Source organism: Mesoplodon bidens (genome assembly GCF_964165515.1).
Source record: "Mesoplodon bidens genome assembly, chromosome: 11".
Classification (NCBI taxonomy): domain Eukaryota; kingdom Metazoa; phylum Chordata; class Mammalia; order Artiodactyla; family Ziphiidae; genus Mesoplodon; species Mesoplodon bidens.
Window position 1 is genome coordinate 45,537,740 of NC_138167.1, and position 25,463 is coordinate 45,563,202.

General features: G+C 42.7%; 1 protein-coding gene across 5 annotated transcripts in view; it reads right to left on the minus strand.

Moving 5' to 3' along the window:
• Positions 1–25,463, minus strand: part of SLC4A8 (solute carrier family 4 member 8) — a 79,760-nt gene that overhangs the window by 26,434 nt on the left and 27,863 nt on the right. For all 5 annotated transcript variants that reach the window (XM_081249676.1, XM_081249679.1, XM_081249678.1 and 2 more), the window contains exons 5-14: positions 24,708–24,868; positions 21,991–22,179; positions 20,876–20,967; positions 19,795–19,952; positions 18,817–18,904; positions 17,711–17,857; positions 16,805–16,905; positions 8,273–8,447; positions 7,527–7,660; positions 5,441–5,686 (exon numbers count right to left, since the gene is read on the minus strand). In XM_081249676.1, the coding sequence (XP_081105802.1) occupies positions 5,441–5,686; positions 7,527–7,660; positions 8,273–8,447; positions 16,805–16,905; positions 17,711–17,857; positions 18,817–18,904; positions 19,795–19,952; positions 20,876–20,967; positions 21,991–22,179; positions 24,708–24,868 (1,491 nt within the window). The remainder of the gene's footprint in view (positions 1–5,440; positions 5,687–7,526; positions 7,661–8,272; positions 8,448–16,804; positions 16,906–17,710; positions 17,858–18,816; positions 18,905–19,794; positions 19,953–20,875; positions 20,968–21,990; positions 22,180–24,707; positions 24,869–25,463) is intronic.

Below are 25,463 nucleotides of genomic sequence, written 5' to 3' on the forward strand. Positions count from 1 at the left end.
ATTGAAAGTAAGGGGATGGAAAAAGATATTCCATGCAAATGGAAATCAAAAGAAAGCTGGAGTAGCAATTCTTATATCAGACAAAATAGACTTTAAAATAAAGACTATTAGAAGAGACAAAGAAGGACACTACATAACGATAAAGGGATCGATCCAAGAAGAAGATATAACAATTGTAAATATTTATGCACCCAACATAGGAGCACCTCAATACATAAGGCAAATACTAACAGCCATAAAAGGGGAAATTGACAGTAACACAATCATAGTAGGGGACTTTAACACCCCACTTTCACCAATGGACAGATCATCCAAAATGAAAATAAATAAGGAAACACAAGCTTTAAATGATACATTAAACAAGATGGACTTAGTTGATATTTATAGGACATTCCATCCAAAAACAACAGAATACACATTTTTCTCAAGTGCTCATGGAACATTCTCCAGGATAGATCATATCTTGGGTCACAAATCAAGCCTTGGTAAATTTAAGAAAATTGAAATTGTATCAAGTATCTTTTCCGACCACAATGCTATGAGACTAGGTATCAATTACAGGAAAAGATCTGTAAAAAATACAAACACATGGAGGCTAAACAATACACTACTCAATAACGGAGTGATCACTGAAGAAATCAAAGAGGAAATTTAAAAATACCTAGAAACAAATGACAATGGAGACACGACGACCCAAAACCTATGGGACGCAGCAAAAGCAGTTCTAAGGGGGAAGTTTATAGCAATACAATCCCACCTTAAGAAACAGGAAACATTTCGAGTAAACAACCTGACCCTGCACCTAAAGCAATTAGAGAAAGAAGAACAAAAAACCCCCAAAGTTAGCAGAAGGAAAGAAATCATAAAGATCAGATCAGAAATAAATGAAAAAGAAATGAAGGAAACGATAGCAAAGATCAACCAAACTAAAAGCTGGTTCTTTGAGAAGATAAACAAAATTGACAAACCATTAGCCAGACTCATCAAGAAAAGAAGGGAGAAGACTCAAATCAATAGAATTAGAAATGAAAAAGGAGAAGTAACAACTGACACTGCAGAAATACAAAAGATCATGAGAGATTACTGTAAGCAACTCTATGCCAATAAAATGGACAACCTGGAAGAAATGGACAAATTCTTAGAAATGCACAACCTGCCAAGACTGACTCAGGAAGAAATAGAAAATATGAATAGACCAATCACAAGCACTGAAATTGAAACTGTGATTAAAAATCTTCCATCAAACAAAAGCCCAGGTCAGATGGCTTCACAGGCGAATATTATCAAACATTTAGAGAAGAGCTAACACCCATCCTTCTCAAACTCTTCCAAACAATATCAGAGGAAGGAACACTCCCAAACTCATTCTACGAGGCCACCATCACCTTGATACCAAAACCAGGCAAGGATGTCACAAAGAAAGAAAACTATAGGCCAATATCACTGATGAACATAGATGCAAAAATCCTCAACAAAATACTAGCAAACAGAATCCAACAGCACATTAAAAGGATCATACACCATGATCAAGTGGGGTTTATTCCAGGAATGCAAGGATTCTTCAATATACGCAAATCAATCAATGTGATACACCATATTAACAAGTTGAAGGAGAAAAACCATATGATCATCTCAATAGATGCAGAGAAAGCTTTCGACAAAATTCAACACCCATTTATGATAAAAACCCTGCAGAAAGTAGGCATAGAGGGAACTTTCCTCAACATAATAAAGGCCATATATGACAAACCCACAGCCAACATCATCCTCAATGGTGAAAAACTGAAACCATTTCCACTAAGATCAGGAACAAGACAAGGTTGCCCACTCTCACCACTCTTATTCAACATAGTTTTGGAAGTTTTAGCCACAGCAATCAGAGAAGAAAAGGAAATAAAAGGAATCCAAATCGGAAAAGAAGAAGTAAAGCTGTCACTGTTTGCAGATGACATGATAATATACATAGAGAATCCTAAAGATGCTACCGAAAAACTACGAGAGCTAATCAATGAATTTGGTAAAGTATCAGGATACAAAATTAATGTACAGAAATCTCTGGCATTCCTGTACACTAATGATGAAAAATCTGAAAATGAAATCAAGAAAACACTCCCATTTACCATCGCAACAAAAAGAATAAAATACCTAGGAATAAACCTACCTAAGGAGACAAAAGACCTGTATGCAGAAAAGTATAAGACACAGATGAAAGAAATTAAAGATGATACAAATAGATGGAGAGATATACCATGCTCCTGGATTGGAAGAACCAACATTGTGAAAATGACTATAGTACCCAAAGCAATCTACAGATTCAATGCAATCCCTATCAAACTACCACTGGCATTTTTCACAGAACTAGAACAAAAAATTTCACAATTTGTATGGAAACACAAAAGACCCCGAATAGCCAAAGAAATTTTGAGAAAGAAAAACAGAGCTGGGGGAATCAGGCTCCCAGACTTCAGACTATACTATAAAGCTACAGTAATCAAGACAGTATGGTACTGGCACAAAAACAGAAATATAGATGAATGGAACGGGATAGAAAGCCCAGAGGTAAACGCATGCACATATGGTCACCTTATCTTGGATAAAGGAGGCAAGAATATACAGTGGAGAAAAGACAGCTTCTTCAATAAGTGGTGCTGGGAAAACTGGACAGGGACATGTAAAAGTATGAAATTAGAACACTCCCTAACACCCTACACTAAAATAAACTCAAAATGGATTAAAGACCTAAATGTAAGGCCAGACAGTATCAAACTCTTAGAGGAAAACATAGGCAGAACACTCTATGACATAAATCACAGCAAGATCCTTTTTGACCCACCTCCTAGAGAAATGGAAATAAAACCAAAAATAAACAAATGGGGCCTAATGAAACTTAAAAGCTTTTGCACAGCCAAGGAAACCATAAACAAGACGAAAAGACAACCCTCAGAATGGGAGAAAATTTTTGCAAATGCAGCAACTGACAAAGGATTAATCTCCAAAATTTACAAGCAGCTCATGCAGCTCAATATCAAAAAAACAAACAACCCAATCCAAAAATGGGCAGAAGACCTAAATAGACATTTCTCCAAAGAAGATATACAGACTGCCAACAAACACATAAAAGGATGCTCAACATCACTAATCATTAGAGAAATGCAAATCAAAACTACAATGAGGTATCACCTCACACCGGTCAGAATGGCCATCATCAAAAATCTACAAGCAATAAATGCTGGAGAGGGTGTGGAGAGAAGGAAACCCTCATACACTGTTGGTGGGAATGTAAATTGATACAGCCACTATGGAGAACAGCATGAAGGTTCCTTAAAAACTGAAAATAGAACCACCATACAACCCAGCAATCCCACTACTGGGCATATACCCCGAGAAAACCATAATTCAAAAAGAGTCATGTCCCACAATGTTCATTGCAGCTCTGTTTACAACAGCCAGGACTTGGAAGCAACCTAAGTGTCCATTGACAGATGACTGGATAAAGAAGATGTGGCACATATATACAATGGAATATTACTTAGCCATAAAACAAAATGAAATTGAGTTATTTGTAGTGAGGTGGATGGACCTAGAGTCTGTCATACAGAGTGAAGTAAGTCAGAAAGAGAAAAACAAATACCGTACGCTAACACATATATATGGAATCTTAAAAAAAAAAAAAAACGGTCATGAAGAACCTAGGAGCAAGACAGGAATAAAGATGCAGACCTACTAGAGAATGGACTTGAGGACACGGGGAGGGGGAAGGGTAAGCTGGGACAAAGTGAGAGAGTGGTAGTGTATATACGGACATATATACACTACCAAATGTAAAATAGGTAGCTAGTGGGAAGCAGTCGCATAGCACAGGGAGATCAGCTCAGTGCTTTGTGACCAGCTAGAAGGGTGGGATAGGGAGGGAGATGCAAGAGCAAGGAGATATGGGGATATATGTATATGTATAACTGATTCACTTTGTTATAAAGCAGAAACTAACACACCACTGTAAAGCAATTATACTCCAATAAAAATGTTAAAAACAAAACCAATGCAGCCTAAGTAAATAAATAAATAAATAAATTTATTTTTTAAAAATTAAGTCTATTTAAAAAATCAGTTCCACACATATTAACATGAAGAGTTGGGGAGTTCTAGCTTCATCTCAGCTCTGTATGAATCGACAGTGGAATGCAATGGAAATATAAGAAAAATACCATCTTGAGCTTTATTAACAAAGAACTACAGTATCCAGATTCAAAGTCTACTCAGTCCAGAGCTGGTCACTTTTGTCTGTCTTCTCCCACTAGAATATAGCCTCATGAGGGTAGATCCTTTGTTTGTCATGTTCACCATTATGTTTCCAGAGCCTAAACAGTGCCTGGCACATAGTAGGTGCTCAACAAATATTTGTTAAATGAATAAATGAATAATTAAAAAAGGTCAAAGAATGAACCTTACTCCAATGCCAGTGGGCAATCCAGAACTCTAATGCCAATCAGCAATCCACTAGGCTTCAAAGATTATACTCCCTAATGGTGATTATTCTGTAATAAAATCATTTTTAAATTCTAATGCGTGTTTTATGAGTCCTGATTTTTAAAGGGTGAATGAAAGGATAGCTAGAATCTAGAAAAGTGTATCTGTGGCTGGCTGGCAGGCACTTCCATGCAGTGTGCCTTCTGCTCAGGCAGTTTCAGATTGACATTGTTCACTTCACAACCAGACCTTCCACATCAGAATGGTACAGCCAGAAGGAGGGAACTTGATGTTCAAAGCTAAAGGATGAGGATAATTCTATTTAGTCATAATTTGGAGAAGCCTATTCCAGAGAAGAAATGTTTATAGGACCAGACTCTCCTAGAGGGTTGAAAACACAGCCAAATACTATGTCCCTTTTCCAACTGATCCAAACCATATTGAATAACTGAAGAAAATACAATCTCTTGAGTTGAAATCTAGGTAAGTAAGTAGATTTCTAGATCTTTAGCATACAGAGTAAGAGACCTGTGGCTCTGTAAGGAATAATTAATATTCTCTACCTAATAATGCCTAAGAGTAGCCTATATATACTTACAGAGATCTTGATGTGGTCCAAGGCCTCACAAGTCCTTGCAAAAGAAGTTCTTCCCAACAACGAACTTGAATTCTCCCTGCTACACTTGCAGCCTACTTTTGTCTTAATGCCTGGACCCAAAAGACATGCTCTGGAAAGCATTTCTCAAGTCCCCTCTGAGTTTCACTGTTAATCCATCTTCCCTATCATCACTTTTGACTGTTCTCCTCTGGCAGGCCCCCAGGTCTCCACGTCATGTCTGAGCTCTGTTTCCCAGAGGGCCAAGACACTTCCTTAACAGAAGCTACAAGTACTGCCTGGCACACTACCTCAGCCATTATACTCAGGTCCTTCACTCTATTTTTTAAAAAAAGAAGAAGCAGAAAGCATACTTACTAATACAGGCTAAGGTGGTCCAGCTGACTGTGCATGTGGATGGGGTAGGTCTCTGCCAGGTGAATCAGCTTTTCTATTGCTTCATAGATGAAAATAATGCAAATCAGGGAGGCAAACGCTTCTTCAGTGAAGCGGGTAATGTAGCAGACAAGGGAACTAGCGTCAGTTGCCACAAGGACAATACACAGGAAGGCGGTCCACAGTCCGATACAAGCTCGCAGGGAGAGGTATGAAAGAGCATAGTCTCTGAAACAAAACCAAAGTTCATCAAAAATCAGGAGTGGATGGCATTACATTCTGACCCATTGCATTGGAGGCAAAGGGTCAGAAACGTGGTTAGTTCATCTCTTATTATCACTTCCAGTACTGCAACCCAGTTTGTCCCTAATTCTGACTGCACTTCACTCCTGAAGGCTGCCCTGGGACCCTGTGACAAAGATTTGCTTAACGGGTGGTATTTGCCACAGCAAGGACAGAGACAGTGGAGGAGGTGGAAACCATCCGCCACACACTTCTGCCATCACTGCCCGACGTAATTAAGATCCTATTCTTGCAGTTAAGAAGAAGGAGCTGGCCCTTGTTCCACGTGCTCCTACTTCTAATACAAAATGAAAGAAAAAGACTTTACAGGAAAAGAAGGGAAACGAGGGCATTGCTGACACCCATCACCACAAATAATATGAAAAGGGAGTATTAGGTCAAATTCAAAATTGACTGGAACAGACAGATATCGAAAACAAACTTATGGATACCAAAGGGGAAACGTGGGAGGGAGGGATAACTCAGGAGCTTGGGATGAACATACATACACTACTGTATATAAGACAGATAATCAATAAGGACCTACTGTATAGCACAGAGAACTCTACTCAATATTCTGTGATAACCTATATGAGAAAAGAACCTAAAAAAGAATGAATGTATGTATACGTATAACTGAATCACTTTTCTGTACACCTGAAACTAGCACAACATTGTAAATCAACTATACTCCAATTTAAAATTAAAACAGAAAATATCTATACAATAAAAAAATTTTTTTTTAATTTTTAAATAAAAATTGACTGGACATACTGTATAGCACAAGGAACTCTACCTAATGCACTGTGGTAACCTAAATGGGAGGGAAGTCCAAAAGGGAGGGGATATCTGTATGTGTATGGCTGATTCATTTTGTTGTGCAGTGAAGGCTAACACAACAGTGTAAAGCAACCCTACTCCAATAAAAATTAATAAAATTTTAGGGCTTCCCTGGTGGTGCAGTGGTTAAGAATCTGCCTGCTGGGCTTCCCTGGTGGCGCAGTGGTTGAGAGTCCGCCTGCCGATGCAGGGGACACGGGTTCGTGCCCTGGTCCGGGAAGATCCCACATGCCACGGAGCGACTGGGCCCGCGAGCCATGGCTGCTGAGCCTGCGCGTCCGGAGCCTGTGCTCTACAACGGGAGAGGCCACAACAGTGAGAGGCCCGCGTACCGCAAAAAAAAAAAAAAAAAAAAAAAGAATCTGCCTGCTAATGCAGGGGACACAGGTTCGAGCCCTGGTCTGGGAGGATACCACATGCCGCGGAGCAACTAGGCCCGTGAGCCACAACGACTGAGCCTGCGCGTCTGGAGCCTGTGCTCCTCAACAAGAGAGGGAGGCCGCAATAGTGAGAGGCCCACGCACCGCGATGAAGAGTGGCCCCCGCTTGCCACAACTAGAGAAAGCCCTCGCACATAAACGAAGACCCAACACAGCAAAAATAAATAAATAAATAAAACTCCTACCCCCAACATCTTCTTAAAAAAAAAAAAAGTTTAAAAAAAATTAATAAAAATTTAAAAAATTGACTGGAAATGGAGGAGTTTGGATTAGCTAGGGAAAGTGTTTTTAAAGATAAAGTCAAGACTTCAATAGTGGTTGAAGGACATTAATAAAGCTCTTTAAGGCCAAGAGATCTGCTATTTTAGGTATGGTCCTACCTGGGGGCAGGGCAACAGACCAAACAATGTTCTTTGCCTACTTATACTCACCTAGGACCCTGGCATTCAATCCTAACAGCACACTAACACATCCAGATAGAGTTTTCAGAAAACCAAATGTCTTACTTGCAGAATTTGAACAAAATCTTTTCAAACACAAGCACTGGCCCAGTACTTCCAAGGATGGTGAGAGCCTGTCCGGCAAACAAGGAATAGGCAATCCCAGTCATGGAGGCTCCAAACAAGGATTCAATTGCACTCTGAGAGGGGAAGAAAAGATTATCCTTGAGTCCACAGCCCATCTGCAGTGAGTGATGCAGGCTTATGTTCATCCCCAACTCAGCTCTCCGGTGTGCCTGACAAGTCATTTGCTTGTATTTCGTCTTAGCAAGAGTGATGTGTACACAGTCTAATCCTCCTGTAAACGGATACCACTTTGATAATTCAGGTGCCCAAATCCATCCACATATGATTCCTTAACTAAGTCCTGTCCTGCATGACTCAATTCAGTATTTATAAATATACATAGAAAAGCACAATGATACCATTCACACTACGGGCTGTCATACAGAGTCACCTTAAATCGTATTTGCAGATGACATTGATATATCATTTTCCATCCTTGGAGCAATGGGCAATGCAACTGGGCAATCAGTTACTGAAATTGATATTCAAGCAGAAGAGGGTCTGTTCTAAAGGGAGAGCTGTGCTGCTGCTGGCTGGCAAGAAGTCAGAAGACCACAGTAATTCAGTAGGAAGAATCCAATCTCCTCAGTCCTCGCCCAGGGAATTTTCCCCCCCAGTGGACTTGGCTGCCATCATAAAATTTTTACTCTTGTTTGGGACCATTAGAAGTGGTTAAAAGTTCTTACTATGCGCCCCTCAGTGGCTTCTCCGAGCAATCCCCCAAAGGTGATGACAGGCGACATGCAGGCACAGTACAGGAACAGAAAGGAGGCCAAACACTGTAAGCTGAGTGCATCCCGGTAGTCGCTCCAGTACCAGGGGGCCTTCCGCTTGATGTCCAGCACCAAGCCCCCAAACAGCCTGCGGAAACATGGCAGACAGGCGTCTAACGCAGTCCCTCTCCCAGGAAAGCGTGTCAACAGCACACAACTGAAAGCACTTCAAATGTGCTCTGAATTAGAGGTAATATTTTGGCTTCAATGTGACCCCAAGTTCAAGAGATCTCTCTGGGGCCAGCACGGATTCTATCTGCAACCAAGGGCATGAGTTCGAATGATTATCCCAAGCATAAAAGGAATTAATTTGGGTGTGCATATTACCCATTCAGTAAAAAGTTCCCAAAATTCAACATGAAATTAAGTATTAGCTTCAAACTTCAAGTTCTGAGATGTTAGGAAGAAAGGTACAAAAACATCAGGGTATTAAAATTGTTAGTTTTATTATACATTTTCTAGATAAAAATCCCCTATCACATGCACTTCCTTACTCTGAACAACTACCCAACTTACTCTTGAGAAATTAGCATAATAATTCATTCATGCAGTTGACAAGTAGTAGCAGATACTTCATGCCAGGCACTGTGCCAGGTACTGGAGATGCAGCAGTAGCAAGGCACACACAGCCCTTCTCTCTAGGACCAACAGTCTAGTGCAGGGGACAGGCAGTGTTGTGAGGGAGCAAATGGCAGCGAAGAACAGGGACAGGCATTGCAGTGGGGACTGGAGAATGAAGCAGGAGTTAGCCAGATGAGGCAGCGAGGCTGGCATGGATGACACCAAGGGATGAGAGCGCATGGCGGGCTCAAGGTGCTCAAAAAGTTATGGCCAGGTAAGACAGTGTGCGGGGCAAATACCAACAGACAAGGCTGGAGATGCTGGAAAAGCTGAGTCACAAAGGCCTTGTCAAAAAGGAATTATAACTTTATCCCAATTGTGTGTTAAGTCCTGAAGGACTGTAAACAGGGAAGCAGGCATTCTGGAAGGGTCACTCTGATGGGGGTGTAATGAGTGGAACGTAGGGCAAGACTGGAGGCTGTGGATTGGAAAGAGGAGAAGTGTGTGTATTCAAGGGCTAATCAGGAGGCAGAATTCACAGGACTTGGTAGCAGGACTTCAGGACCCCTCTCCACTTCCCAAGCATGAGACAGATCGAGAGCAAGGCGTCCTACACCAAGGAGGAGGAGTATTCCCGGACTGGGGCACTTTTTCTAAGAGTGGAATCGCTGTCCCAGGGTAAAAGCTGTTAGGTAAGTAACAAAGAGAGCCATTCAGCGTTCTACAGGACAAACTACCTAGTTTCTTCTACACATGAATGACATAGGAAAAAAAAAGGAGGAAAGCTGTTAACAGAATGCGAACATAAAAACCAAATGCAAACCTCCATTGGATCCTATGTCAAACAAATGAACTCTAAAAAGATGTCGCTAAGACAACCACAAAAAAGGTGAATATGGACTGAGCGTGAGACAATTTAAAGAATTATTGTTAATTTTGTTAGATTTCATAATGGCATGATAGCTGTTTTTCAAAATGTCCTTATCGGACAGGGATACCTGCTCAAGTAGTTACAGGGGAAATGACATGCTACTGGTGATGTGGTTTAAAATAATCTAGAAAACATAAAAACAAAACAATTAAGTGGGGGAGAAAGAGATGAAACAAGATTGGCAAAATGTTGATAACTATTGACGGTCACGTGGGGGGTTCATTACACTGTCCTCTCCTTGTTTATGTTTGAAATTTTCTATAATAAAAAACTAAAAAAACAAAAAACAAAAAACCGAGCTACTCTCTCATGAAAGGAGGCTTGGCTAGCTCTTTCTTTCTCTTTGCCCTGTGTCACACAAGGCCTGGGACCTGTATGCCCGGGGAGAAGGCCCAGCCAGCTCTTTCTCCATTCAAAAGCTCCCTCTCTCATCTGGCAGGTGGACACAGGGCACATGCTGTTTTATTTGACCCAGTTGTTCTTTTCCTCTGGTTTGAGGGGCACAGTTGGGATTCATACTTCTTCACCTTACAGCAGTAACAACACAATCTGGGTCTGGGTTTAGGGGAGAAAGGCAAAGCCAGCCTTGTGACCTGCTTTGGTTTTAGCCTGTCTAGCAAAACTAGCTGAGGTAAGGAGCCATCCACAGGGTCCAACCTAGAGCGTAAGAGTTCCGCCTCAGGGTTTGGGACCAAGGTTACAGTTTGTAATAAAATGTCACTTGGTCCTGCTTTCTCCTCTGAGTGGATAGCCCCTCAAGGACCTTACGGGCAACCGTGATTAGTCTGGGGCAAGATTCAAGTGTTTCTAGGTCCTTAGCCAACATAGCATCTTTAGTACCGTGTGAATATCACCTCCCAATCACCAGTGGCCTTCCTCTGAAGGGCATTATTCTGGGAGAATTCCCTTCTACAGTAATGAGCCTCACCCTATGGTGCTGCCATGATTGGTCCTCCTGGATGTGGGAGGCTCGTTATTCAGGGAGGAGTGTCTGTGAGTAATGGGCAGAAGATTTATGTGAAACGGCTTGATGAGAAGCCACAGAAAGGAAGGACATCTGTCTGCCTAGTGATTGAAAGGGGAGAGAAAAGATCTGAGGCTCCTATTGATGGTAGAACTATAAATTAACAAAATGATTTCCGAATACTGTTCATGGCGTCAGCCTCATCCCTCACTCACGCAGACCGTAATAGCACATCTAGCACAGACAGTAATCAGACATGGAAGCTTCCCTCCACATTTGAGACTTCCTTTCCCTTTCAACACTACCCTTGGTGTTCAAGTTTTGGGGGGGGATGGGCAGGAGGCACACAGGGATATGAATTTAAGCTTGATGCAAGAAAGGACTTACCCGTGTAGAGGGTCCCTAGGCTCTGGAGCACTGACTTAGGAAGCCCTCTCAGGAGGGCTTTAGGGACAGGCCAGCCATCCATTTGTCTGCTGTGCTTTGGAAGAAACCTGTTTGAAGTGTGGGGGGCGATCATCGAGATAGCAGCTCCTGATTCTTCTCTTTCATCAACCCTTCCCAAACATGGCCTCCCCAGTGAGGTACACAAATCTACCTTGGAAAACCCCTTTGCAGAGTATCCTCTCTGCTGTGAAGCTTCTGGCCTAGGAACACTCTAGTTAGACTTTCCTCTTTGTTCTGTATGGGAAGGCCTTGGCATCATGGCCTATGTCAACATCAGGGAGGCCCAAGACACTGTCTCAGCCTGGCTTGGCAGGTCAGCTCATACACAACTCAGACCGTTCTCAACTCTGCCTCCTTTCCCGCCTTCTTAGAGCCTACGCTACCGCAGCTTAACTACCTCTCCATCCGACGAGGATGGCACCCCCAGGTTGTGCCCCACCTCAAAGAAACACAGCTAAAGGTATGAAGAATTATAAAGCCCAGGCTAATGCATTTTTAGTCGGTGAAGTCCAGGAAGGTCCAGAAAATTCTAGGATGTCCATCTGCAGGGGAAGGTTCACGTTCACCCCTACGTAATTTGAGATTGGGAAAAGAGCCAGAGCTGGCATCAACTATGATCCCCAGTATGAGCATCAGGTCACCTGACCTAAAAGGCTACAAGGGGAGGAAGGTCACATGTCTTGAGGACTGAGGAAAACTTCCGGAGCTCAGGAAGAGGCAGCGTCTCCCACAGTAAGCAGAGTGAGGCTCTGCGTCCAGGTGACCCTTCCTTTCCGCTTTGTCAATTCCAGCAGCTCCTCAGTCAACATTATGGGAGAGCTTCCTCAAACCCCATTTGAATTTGTGAGTAAAGGTACTTGGGGCTGCTGATTAAGTGTATGTCGGTCCTGGCTCTACGGGATTTTCTTTTGAGATGATAGGCGCCATTTCCAAGGTTCAATAACTGTTGAGATCCAATCTAATGAGCTCCCAAACCCCCACGTGGAATTGATTACAAGTGACTGCCCGCCTAGTTTATTCTCCTCTTTCTGATACCAAAAGAAAGATGAGATCTCACCTCTGCATGGATTATGTGTTTGGAGGAAAGCTGTTGGCTTTACAGTCAAAAGGATAAATCATAACTCTGAAATTCTATCAAATCCAAACCCAAGACCCTTCCCTTAAAAAACACTACCTTGGGACTTCTCTGGTGGTGCAGTGGTTAAGAATCCGCCTGCCCATTTTTCACAGAACTAGAACAAAAAATTTCAAAATTTGTTTGGAAAAACAAAAGGCCCCGAATAGCTAAAGCAATCTTGAGAACGAAAAACGGAGCTGGAGGAATCAGGCTCCCTGACTTCAGACTATACTACAAAGCTACAGTAATTAAGACAGTCTGGTACTGGCATAAAAACAGAAAGATAGATCAGTGGATCAGGATAGAAAGCCCAGAGATAAACCCACGCACATATGGCCAACTTATCTTTGATAAAGGAGGCAGGAATGTACAGTGGAGAAAGGACAGCCTCTTCAATAAGTGGTGCTGGGAAAACTGGACAGGGACATGTAAAAGTTTGAGATTAGATCATTCCCTAGCACCATACACAAAAATAAGCTCAAAATGGATTAAAGACTTAAATGTAAGGCCAGAAACTATCAAACTCTTAGAGGAAAACATAGGTAGAACACTCTATGACATAAATCACAGCAAGATCCTTTTGGACCCACCTCCTAGAGAAATGGAAATAAAAACAAAGATAAACAAATGGGACCTAATGAAACTTCAAAGCTTTTGCACAGCAAAGGAAACCATAAAGAAGACCAAAAGACAACCCTCAGAATGGGAGAAAATATTTGCAAATGAAGCAACTGACAAAGGATTAATCTCCAAAATTTATAAACAGCTCATGCAGCTCAATAGCAAAAAAACAGACAACCCAATCCAAAAATGGGCAGAAGACTTAAATAGGCATTTCTCCAAAGAAGATATACAGACTGCCAACAAACACATGAAAGAATGCTCAACATCATTAATCATTAGAGAAATGCAAATCAAAACTACAATGAGATATCATCTCACACCAGTCAGAATGGCCATCATCAAGGAATCTAGAAACAATAAATGCTGGAGAGGGTGTGGAGAAAAGGGAACACTCTTGCACTGCTGGTGGGAATGTGAATTGGTACAGCCACTATGGAGAACGGTATGGAGGTTCCTTAAAAAACTACAAATAGAACTACCATATGACCCAGCAATCCCACTACTGGGCATATACCCTGAGAAAACCATAATTCCAAAAGAGACATGTACCAAAATGTTCATTGCAGCTCTATTCACAATAGCCCGGAGCTGGAAACAACCTAAGTGTCCATCATCGGATGAATGGATAAAGAAGATGTGGCACATATATACAATGGAATATTACTCAGCCATAAAAAGAAACGAAACTGAGCTATTTGTAATGAGGTGGATAGACCTAGAGTCTGTCATACAGAGTGAAGTTAGTCAGAAAGAGAAAGACAAATACCGTATGCTAACACATATATACGGAATTTAAAAAAAAAATGTCATGAAGAACCTAGGGGCAAAACGAGAATAAAGACACAGACCTACTTGAGAATGGACTTGAGGATATGGGGAGGGGGAAGGGTAAGCTGTGACAAAGCGAAAGAGAGGCATGGACATATATACACTACCAAACGTAAGGTAGATAGATAGTGGGAAGCAGCCGCAGAGCACAGGGAGATCAGCTCGGTGCTTTGTGACCGCCTGGAGGGGTGGGATGGGAAGGGTGGGAGGGAGGGAGATGCATGAGGGAAGGGATGTGGGAACAGATGTATATGTATGACTGATTCACTTTGTTATAAAGCAGAAACTAATTAAAAAAAAAAAAAAGAGAAATCTAGAAACAATAAATGCTGGAGAGGGTGTGGAGAAAAGGGAACACTCTTGCACTGCTGGTGGGAATGTGAATTGGTACAGCCACTATGGAGAACGGTATGGAGGTTCCTTAAAAAACTACAAATAGAACTACCATATGACCCAGCAATCCCACTACTGGGCATATACCCTGAGAAAACCATAATTCCAAAAGAGACATGTACCAAAATGTTCATTGCAGCTCTATTCACAATAGCCCGGAGCTGGAAACAACCTAAGTGTCCATCATCGGATGAATGGATAAAGAAGATGTGGCACATATATACAATGGAATATTACTCAGCCATAAAAAGAAACGAAACTGAGCTATTTGTAATGAGGTGGATAGACCTAGAGTCTGTCATACAGAGTGAAGTTAGTCAGAAAGAGAAAGACAAATACCGTATGCTAACACATATATACGGAATTTAAAAAAAAAATGTCATGAAGAACCTAGGGGCAAAACGGGAATGAAGACGCAGACCTACTTGAGAATGGACTTGAGGATATGGGGAGGGGGAAGGGTGGGCTGTGACAAGGCGAAAGAGAGGCATGGACGTGTATACACTACCAAACGTCAGGTAGATAGATAGTGGGAAGCAGCCGCAGAGCACAGGGAGATCAGCTCGGTGCTTTGTGACCGCCTGGAGGGGTGGGATGGGGAGGGTGGGAGGGAGGGAGATGCATGAGGGAAGGGATGTGGGAACAGATGTATATGTATGACTGATTCACTTTGTTATAAAGCAGAAACTAATTAAAAAAATAAATAAATAAACTTAAAAAAAATGGAAAAAAAAAAAAAAAAAAGAATCCGCCTGCCAGTGCAGGGGACACGGGTTCGAGCCCTGGTCCGGGAAGATCCCACATGCCGCAGAGCAACTAAGCCCGTGCACCACAACTACTGAGCCTGCGCTCTAGAGCCCGCGAGCCACAACTACTGAAGCCCTCGCACCTAGAGCCCCTGCTCCACGACAAGAGAAGCCACTGCAATGAGAAGCCTGCGCACTGCAACGAAGAGTAGCCCCTGCTCGCCGCAAGTAGAGAAAGCCCGCGTGCAGCAATGAAGACCCAACGCAGCCAAAAATAAATAAATAAATAATTTTATTAAAAAATAACACCACTTCATCTAAGGCAGTCTCAATCCTGGAAACTATTCTAAAGACAGATGCTTCCTTCGAACTGCTTCTCAATACCAGGCCTCCCCACCCAATTCGGACCTCTTCCAACTGTAACGAAAACGTGAAACTCACTCTTGGAGCTTGCTCCCTCTTTTCAGTGACCCCTTCCATCAAAAGGCTCCTCCTTTCCTCCAGTGATCCCTCCCCAGAGCCCAGTTATCTTTCCCCGCCCTCTAATACATTCCTTCGACCAGATGCATACTCCCCATCAGGACACTGCTAGTTAAGTGCCATTCTCTCCTGCTTCTCAGTCTCCTCTCCTTTCTCTCCCTGAATTTCCAAGAATGCAAAAATAAATCGCTCTCCAGAATTTTAAAAAAAAACAACCTTGAGTTTCCATTAGGCAGGGTACTGAGGATAGGGAAATAAGGAAAGCAACTTCAAGCAAGGAGGAAAAAATAAGGTGAAAGCCATAGAATAGACGGCAGTAAAAACTCCTTTCCATCATCTGAGTCCTGTCCTGAGAATCTCCGCCCAACAGATCCTTCTTAGACATAAGCACAACTTACAGAGCCAGAGCCATAGACTGAACCTTCTCCCACGATCTGGGGGACACCTCTGGATGCCACTCCAACCCAGAATATCATCCGCTTTTACTGCCTTCCTACCTGGAATATAAAGCCTCCCAGCCTGGGGACCTGCTTTCCTCACCTACCATAGAGAACCTCCTCCTTGGACATCTGTCCTAAAATCTGGGCCCAGAAGAGTAGGTTGCCTATTCTGAGACACACACCTAAAATAGTACCTATTTCCCTACCTCAAGGGGTTTCTTAACTTAACCATTCAATATTTATCCATACCTTGTCCATTCATGCTACGGAACAGACATCATTCTAAAAGCGTTCATTCACTCATTCATTCATTCACCAGATATTAATTGAGTGCCTACTCTGTGCAGGGCACTGTGCTGGGTGCTAGGAATATAATGGGGTCCCTGCCCTTATGGAGCAAACATTCTGGCAGGAAAGACATCACATCAATAAATAGTAATAAAGTATGACCAGGACTATAACAGGTGGCTGGGGGGAAGGTGGCAGGCGGTCAGGGGACAGAGCTCAAAGCTGGGACACCACCTAGCAGGAACACCTAACCTCCTCTAAAGAGTGTCCTGCAAGGCTCTCCAAAGGAAGTGACACCTAAGCTGCGTCAAAAGATAAGAAGCAGTCAGCCAGGAAAGGAGGAAGGGGACAAGTGTTTAAATCAGAGGGAACGTGTTCTGTCTCACCTCCTGAGGGAAGGCCAGGAGGTGAGACAGAACATGTTAGGTGGTTTGAGAAATTTGAATGAATGAATATAATATTTGATATATTTGTAATACTTATAGTCAGTGGTTCCATTTGAAAAGTCATTCCCAGCCAATAAAGATACTACAGAGAAGAAGGCTGAAAGTAAAGAGGATGCCTCATTCCTTTATACAACTTCTGTCTGGTAAGCAGTATCAGCTGTGAAACATTCCAGAACTTACCGCCCAGTGCGTTGAAGTTCTGGCCCGCTGTGGCCCCCATGTGGTTCTGGTTCTATGTGGCAAACATTTCCATTTGGAACTCCAGGCATTTTCCTTTTCTCCTTTTAACAGAAGACCGCAAAATTAACAAACTCAGCCCTGTATTCTGTCTTTCCTGCTGGTGGGCAGGCGTGGTGGTTGGTGATGAGAAAATCCAAAAGCAGCCCCAAAATACCCAATTGTTTGTTATAGCTTTCCAATGCATTTACTGATTTGGAGGAGTTTACTGTCTTTCCTGAAAAAAAAAAAAAAAAAATTTCTCCTCCTCTCCACTGGTGAGACAGAAAAGTGGAGACTTTGGCATCAGATGTGACCTAAGTTCAAGTTTCAAAGCTGTGTGTAATCTTTACCGTAAAACCTTGAAGATAGTTTTTTTATTCCTCATTTGTAAAACAAAGAATAACAATACCTATATGGAGATGTTACTGGGAGGTTGAATTAGCATATGTAAAGAACCTGGCCTGGGGACTAGTGTACAGTAGAAGTTCCCTTCCATCTTTAACCTCTCAAAAAAAGTGTGAGGGGCTCTATTTGCTCTCTCTATACAACTACCTCTTTTCATTTAATGGCTTCATTCATGATATGCTCCCAAGAAATGTCCTCTCCTCTCCTCTCTGCCATTCTACATCAATCCTTCAAAAGTTGGCTTAAAATTCATCCCAGGGTAATCCTGACTGACCCCATCACACCTGAGCCCATCTATGTTACTGCATATTCATATTTTATTACTGTTCTGACATTCTAGGTGCCCAGAAACAGAACCACATCTCAACTTATTTAGCATACACCCGCCTGGTCTTTGCTTTGTCCATGGTGTGCACTCAGTAAGTGATACTAAGCCACCACTGGCTCATGTGCATACATTACCTGGGAAGGGACGTTTTTGGGTGGCTCAATTCTAATGGAGGGGTCCCACTCCCCTGGAGGCAGCACCGTCACCTGGTCTAGGAACTCATCAATCCCCGCCAGGAGATCGTCCCGCTCTTTTGCCTTATATGCCACATCATGAAAAATCTACAGAGAAGAAAAATATCCTCAGGAAAACTACAAGTCACTTTACTTAAAACAATCACCAATGGATATGGTGAAAGATAAATAAAACCTCTTGATTTTTATCTCTGTCATGGGGATCTGAAATGTAGATAACTTTAGCACTTAGAGAAGTGCTAGGATAAAACAATAAAAAAAGAATCTAAAGATGAGATGAGTCAAAAAGAACTAAATATATGTCTATTAGTATAGAAAGAGATAAAATGACTCTAAAGTTTTATAATTCTGTTATCTCCTCAAAGAATGGAACGAAAGCCAAGATGCATGAGGAATTTTCCTGATCATAATGGGTAGAAAAAACTGGATGGAAATCCTAATAAAGGTTCCTCATAGGCCTCCAATATGCCTCCGAACCAGACAGCTGATAAAACACAGCCCATGCCCCTCTGCCTGCTAAGACATATGCCTTACTTTGCAACTTACCTGAGCAGCACAGTTCTCAGCAGGGATGCAGTGGGGGTTCAGGACCACGGCAGCTGAAGCGTCTAGTCACCCTGGTACATTCACATGACAGTGCCCGAGAGCATCCCCCTGACCCTTATACTAACTGGTCTCATTTACGTGAAATGGGGGTGAGGTTTCTTTATGTAAATAGCTTGGATGCATTTAATTAACCATCTTCTAGATCTAGAAAGTTAAGTCAGCCTTAATATCTTTCTCTCTAGGTACCCTACTTGGCAAAAATAATTTTCCCAGAGAAAGATTTCTCTGCATCCTTGATTATTCAAAAAGGGAGAGATGACAGAGGAAGAAAAATCCCCCAGAGGGCTTGGTCCTCAGAGACGTGACCTGCACTGCTTTCCAGCAAACATCACGATTATAATTATTTTATCCCCAATGACTAGCACAATGCCTGGCACAGAGTAAATGCTCAATAAACATTTACAAGATGAATGCATGAAAAGCAGAAGTGGTGTGCGTACCTCGTCTGTCATGATGGTGGCCATGGATCTTCCAATCTCATGGTACTGCTGACCTTTCCCTACTGGACCCAAGAGGATAAACAAAAATCTGGCAACACACAAAAAGGATTAAACTACGTAAGTAAATATAAAGAAGTGGCATCTTTCCTCTCTCAACAGCAGAACATTTCTCTTTCCTACCAAACAGAAATCATCACAGTACCTTCAATAAAAGGAGACAGACTAATGATGGAGCAATATGAGTAGCCTTGACCTAACAGCTCCACTGTAGGCATTGGAAGCCACCTGTACAACTCCATTCAATAATGTGGTTATAATTCTCAGGGTTTCCATAGACACAATTCCTTACTATAGGAAGGACACTTTTTCAAAACATGGCATTGTAGTGCAAATTCAAGGTTTATCTGAATCTCATTCATTGCTCTAATAAGAAAATGATGGGGAGAGGAGAGGGATAAGGGAGTTGAAATGATCAAGCCCTGTAGAGGAGTCTAAATTGTGTCCCGGACATCTGAATACTCTGTAATTAATGGGGCCCTGAATCACCTGAATCACCACCTTCAGAGCACATGAATAGCCTTTTGAACAAATGTGGACATACTTGTAAACCATACAAATCCTGCCTGAAAGAGACATCAATACCTTTGGTCAGAGATGTTTCCCTGGGATACAGCTTGGCAGAACAGGGAGAGCAAGACAGGCTTCCCATCCCAGCAAGCAAGTGGCCCTTGAACACTCTGGTTCTCCATTTCCAAGGTCATAGAAACTGAACCGTCATAGCCTTAAAAGTCTTACAATTCTTCCGCACAGAGGTTGATCAAATATACCCCAGTTTTCTGAGATCACTGCTGAATTTTAAACAGCATTCCCCAAATTAATCAATCCTCCATTTTGGCATTAGCTGGTTTCTTCCACCAGAGCACACACAAACCTGCACACCAGACGGAACACACTGAGCTTTGCGGTCCAGGTCTTTACCTTGTTGGGATGGGCACTTCTGTCAGGCCCGAGAGAAGGACTGCTGGAGACAGCCTCACAAAGGCGACAACAGGGCGGCCCAGAGAGTCCACCTCTCCAACCAGGACATTCGAGGCCTCTGCCCCAGTGGGAATTTTCTTCATGAAATGAAGGTCGACCTGAAAATCCAAAGCACCCCCTGACAGTGTGGGAACCGTCACCTCACACATCCGTCACCCCCCTCATAACGGACATTCATAAATCATTTTTGATTTAACACGTTTTCTCATACTACTTCACTTGATCCTTACAATAGCTCTGTAAGGTCTAATTAGCCTCACTTTTTATTTTAAAAAATGAATGGAGCCACTGAGACCCAGAGAAGTGAAGTTGACTTGCCCAGGACGACAGAGCTTCTAAGAGAGAGAATTTAAATCCAGGGGCTCTGATTTGAATTCCATTACACCATGCCTCCCCAAAGAAGAATGTTTTTGAAGCCCCAGGTCGAATTGTTTCCATTTTAAAATACTGGAATGCTTTGTCGGAGGTTTCAGGGAGCCTTACGAGCTGAGAAGTGACAGGACACTGTCTGCATTTTGGAAGGACAGTGTCGGGGAGAGACCAGAGCAAGGAGAGGCTGGCGGCAGGGAGATCACGGTTTGAGCTGGAAGCTGCAGGGGGCCCTGCTCCTGCGGGAGGCCTCAGACACCAACCCACAGTCCCCAAGAGGAGTTTCAACCACAAAGTAGTTTTAGGAGACAGTAGCAAAGATACTGCTTCTGCAGAACCCTTGGAGGCTAAGAAGGAGCCACCGGAGAGCAGGTATCAGAAAATATAGGAGGAGGTGTGTGGCAGGGAGGATTATCAGTGGCTAGTGGGTTTCAGCATGTTGAATCTGGGGAACAAGCTGATGAGTCAGAGAGGTCTGGGCTGGAGAAGGAAGAAGACATGAGCAGATGGGCCTCCTTTTCTGCAGAAGGGGCTCTGGTCCTGGAGAAAGGGTGTTGAAATGCCAAAGCTTATCCAGCTTCCAGCAATGAGACTCTGGGTTCCACCAGAGATCTGCTTAGGCCTGTAAGCCAACTTCCACGTCTCTGCTCACCTTGCTTAAGTCCACGGGACTGTGTTCACAATTCATTCCATTTTTTACTTCAAGACTTGTAGTTGGAACGGACTGAGGAGACACAGTCTGACCTATTTGGAGAAAATCAAACAGAATTCTCCGAGTCCTGCCCTTTCCCCCTTTGACATGCCCCGTCCATTATCAGCTGGCTATGACTATCTCCTGCAAAGTCCACACAGAGAAGTGGTCCAGATGACTATGAAGCAAGGACCCACACATACCTATCTCCTTACCTACCAGTTAGCAGTAAAGGGGGGAACAGAGGTCTTACTACTCCTGTACCCTCTTCCTGAACCATCTGTGATCCTCTTTTCTTCCTCTATTAAAGGCAGTAATCCTTAACCAGGAGTGCATACCATAAAGTCCTATGGAGAACTTTTCAAAAACTTAGCCTCCCAGGCACATCCCCTGCACACTGTGATCCAGTAAATGTGGGGACAAGGAGACCAGCATAGATTAGGCCTCAGAAAAGGAAACTAGTCAGCAGCTGAAATTCACTGAATGTTTACAACCCACCAGGCACCTGGCTCCAGGGCTTTACATGGATTAATTTATTGAAGCCTCACTATAGACTGAGGGAGCAGATCTCATTATTATCCTTATTCTACAGAGGAGAAAGTAAGACTTAAAAAGGTTTTGGAGGTTGCCCAAAGTCACACACTTTGCAAGGTGAAGCCAGAATCTCCAGCCTGGAAATCTGACTCAAGAGTTTACACTACTGCATTTTGCCTCCCTAATCTAAGACATTTGTTTACTTCTAAAAAGCTCCAGTTGAACTTCTCTGGTCCCGAATTATCCCTAATGTGGCTACCTCCCCAAAGCCACATCAGTTCTGAGGCCATTCTGGGGCACAAACTTCTCCCCTGGGGTCCACTGAGATCTATCTGAGGCATGCATCCCTAGCGCCACAAGAGATGACCGTCACCAGCCCCAGCCACCCATCGTGCCTATCCACCAAAAAGGACTGCGTCTAAGTGAGCATGAAAGCATATTAGAGAAATATAGCCCCTATGCTCTAGCAACTTAGCATCTCCAACTAGTTCCTAAATGTCTTATTAATCAAAAGAGGAAACAGTTACTCCTAATAATCTTACCATGTTTATCCATCGAATGTGGATCAGATTGCTTCTTGCCAGCCTCAGCAAAGGAGCGAACAATGGGGATGAGGTTATTTCTCTTCTTTTCATTCTGATGATGATGCTTTTTGAGAAGGGCTTCCCGTACTTTAACCCTCATGTTGTCATTCAGGTCACTGAACAGTTCCTGCTGGTCCAGGATCAGGTCTGGAAAGCAGGTGCTAACATGAACACTCATAGACTGATGGTCAGTGAACCCAAAGAGACCGAGGTCAAGTGGGGTGAGGGGCAAGGGACAACGAGTAGGGGGAAGCAGTTCTACCAGGGTCACTGATGTACAGTCTCTGCTTCAGTGCCTGAAAGAGCTATTTGATGATAGCAGCTGTGACACACTATACGTTATTCATGTAACAAATCATTATTATTAGAAATGGAAACTATTGAGCATTTAACATGTGCTAGGAACTACACTCTGAACTTTTTACATAATTATCTAATCTAATCCTTATAAAAAACCCTGAGAACTAGGTGGCATTATAACAATTTTTACAGATCAGGAAACTGAGGCCCGAACATTACAAAATTCCCCAAGGTATCACATCTAGTAAGTTGCAGAGCTGGGATTCAAACCCAAGACTGTCTGACTCAAAAGTCCACATTATTACCATTTTGTTCGGTCATCTACCAAAGTTCCTCTACATTCCCTTTCTCAGAGATTTTAACATTGCTGTGATTGTCAAAAGAAACTATAACTGTAGAACTCCAAATGACTATGTAAAAGTGGAACTTCCAAGAATAATTAAGTCATTCTTGATTAAGTACCCCACATAATTACCACCAAGCATCAACCTTTACCTGCCAAGCCTGGCAGAACTGAGGGGGAAAAAATCCCAATACCTGCTACTGAGAGGCAGTCAGCACACCAGTTAACAGCATGGGTTCTAGTGCTAAAGGTCCACAGTTATCCCACTTCTACCACTTTCTGTGTGATAACCTCTCTGTACCTCAGTTTCCTCATCTGTAATATGGAGCTAATATTATCACCTACCTTAGAAGATTGTTATAAAAAAATTAATGAGATGTATAAAGTGCTCATTCACAGTAAACACTTGAGACTGTTTACTTATCCTTATCACTAACATGAATACCTCAGGTACCTGATGTGAAGAACCACAGCAGTTTTACTTCAACCCTACATATCCATTCCCCCACCCCCCCAAAACTCCAACCTGTCTTCAACTCCAACTCCATCCATGACTATCCAAGTGCTGGAAGCAATAAATAAAGAAAATCTGTTTCAAATATTAAGTGGAAGATCCAGGTTTCTCTATCTTTAACCTTTATATTGATAGGTTCCTTGCCCCATATTATAAACATGTTTCAGGATCCTTCATCTTGGAAAAAAAAAAGAAGAAGGAGAATGTCCACCCCAGGTCTCCCATTATCTACTGCCTCCTCTCTCCCTCTCTTTCTCTTTCTCTCTCTCTCTCTCCCCTATCTCTTAAAGTTCTCAAAAGAAAAATTCCTCAACCCCTGCAATTTGGCTGCCTCCATGAAATTGTTTTTAATAAAATCATCAACAACCTTCCAGTTGCTAAATCTGGCAGATGTTTCTGGTCCTTACCTAACCTGACCTCTCTATAGCATCTGACACTGATGAATTGAAACTCCCTCCTCTCTTGGCTTTCATGGTGGTTAGAACGGTGCCTCCCCCAGAAAAGATATGGCTATGTACTAACCCCCCAGAACCTGTGAGCGTGATCTTATTTGTGGAAAGGGTCTTCCCAGATGTAACTAAGGATCTCAAGATGAGATCATCTTAGATGATACTGACAAATATCCTTATGAGAGAGACACAGATAAGAAGTCCAGGTGAAGACAGAGGCAGATTGGAGTTATGCAGTCATGAGCTAAGGGACACCTAGAGCCACTAGAAACTGGAAGAAGCATGGAATAACTTTCCCTTAGGGCCTTCAGAGGTGACACCAGATCCCACCAGTACTCACCCCTCCCTGGGTCCCCATGTGATCCCAGAGAGGCAGAATTATTTGGATGCTTGAAATGGAGAAAAGTTTGGAGAAATCTTTATTTAACCTGTCCAGCCAAACAAAGCCAAGCTGAGGAAAATCCTCACATGCACCCAGGTGTTTATCAAACTCCATTCCTAAAACATAGTAACTTACACTCACCTGTACCAGGCAACTCCATCAGACATCTCCCCTTCACGTCTTGCTGAAGAAGTGGGGGTACTTTGGCTCAAGTTCATACGTGTCTTCCCTAGCTGCCATATTTTTAAATCTTTCTTTCACTCTAACCCCCTTTTCTCTGCACAACTCCCAGGTGCCCCTTTCTCTAATTATTACCAAACCAGAGCTCTTTTCTTGCACCCATGGCTATTTTCCCCACTAGAAGGGGAGCTCCTTGAGGACAGAAATTGTATCTTATCTTCATTCCCCTGTGCCTAGCACATTATTAAGCATTAATAGATACAAAATAAACGTTTGCCGAATGAACAGGCAAATGGAAGACTTCACACCATGTCATTTGTATCCCATAATAAGCCTGTGGAATAGGTAGGGTAGTTTCTTAGTTTGAAACCCATCCCATAGCTGAGGGCGCTGAGGTCGGGAAGGTAAGTGACTTGCCCAAGGACACACAGCCACTTTCTTCTTTCCTCTACACCACTCTTCCTAATTGACACAAACATTCCTCTGTTTTCTCTCACCTAACCTTACCTGAGATTTCTTCTATGCTGTTCGCATGCATATCCAGAAGGACCGTTCCGTTAATAAGGCAGCTCCTTAGCTCAAAGAGACTATGCAGTGAAAGGGTTGCAACGTAAGGCTTGCTCCAGCGCTCTCCCCCATCCTCAACATCTTCTTCAAACTTCAACCACCTGGAAGCATTATAAACAACCAGATGTTAAAGACAGAAAATGAGGAATTTTCAGGAGAGAGGGGTTTTTTTTTTATGTTTTTTTTTTTTTCGGTACGCGGGCCTCTCACTGTTGTGGCCTCCCCCGCTGTAGAGCACAGGCTCCGGACGCGCAAGCTCAGCGGCCATGGCTCCCGGGCCCAGACGCTCTGCAGCATGTGGGATCTTCCCGGACAGGGACACGAACCCGTGTCCCCTGCATCGGCAGGCGGACTCTCAACCACTGCGCCACCAGGGAAGCCCCCAGGAGAGAGTTTTTAACCTAAGCCACAAAGAAAGATACCCAAATAATCATATTGAACACTGTAATCTAATCTATACGTTCAGGGTACACTGGTAAGTGAACAAAGTAGGTTATAAAACAGTGCAAAACTGATTCCATTTTTCTTTAAAGAAAAATTTTAAAATACAAACACATACATGTATAAGACATCAAATGTTATATTCCTCATTATCCCTGGCTTGGTAGGTAGTCACGAAATTTTCGTCTTTCTTTGCTTATCTTTATTTTCTAATTTTCTATAGTGAGCACACATTGCCTATGCAATTAAAAAATA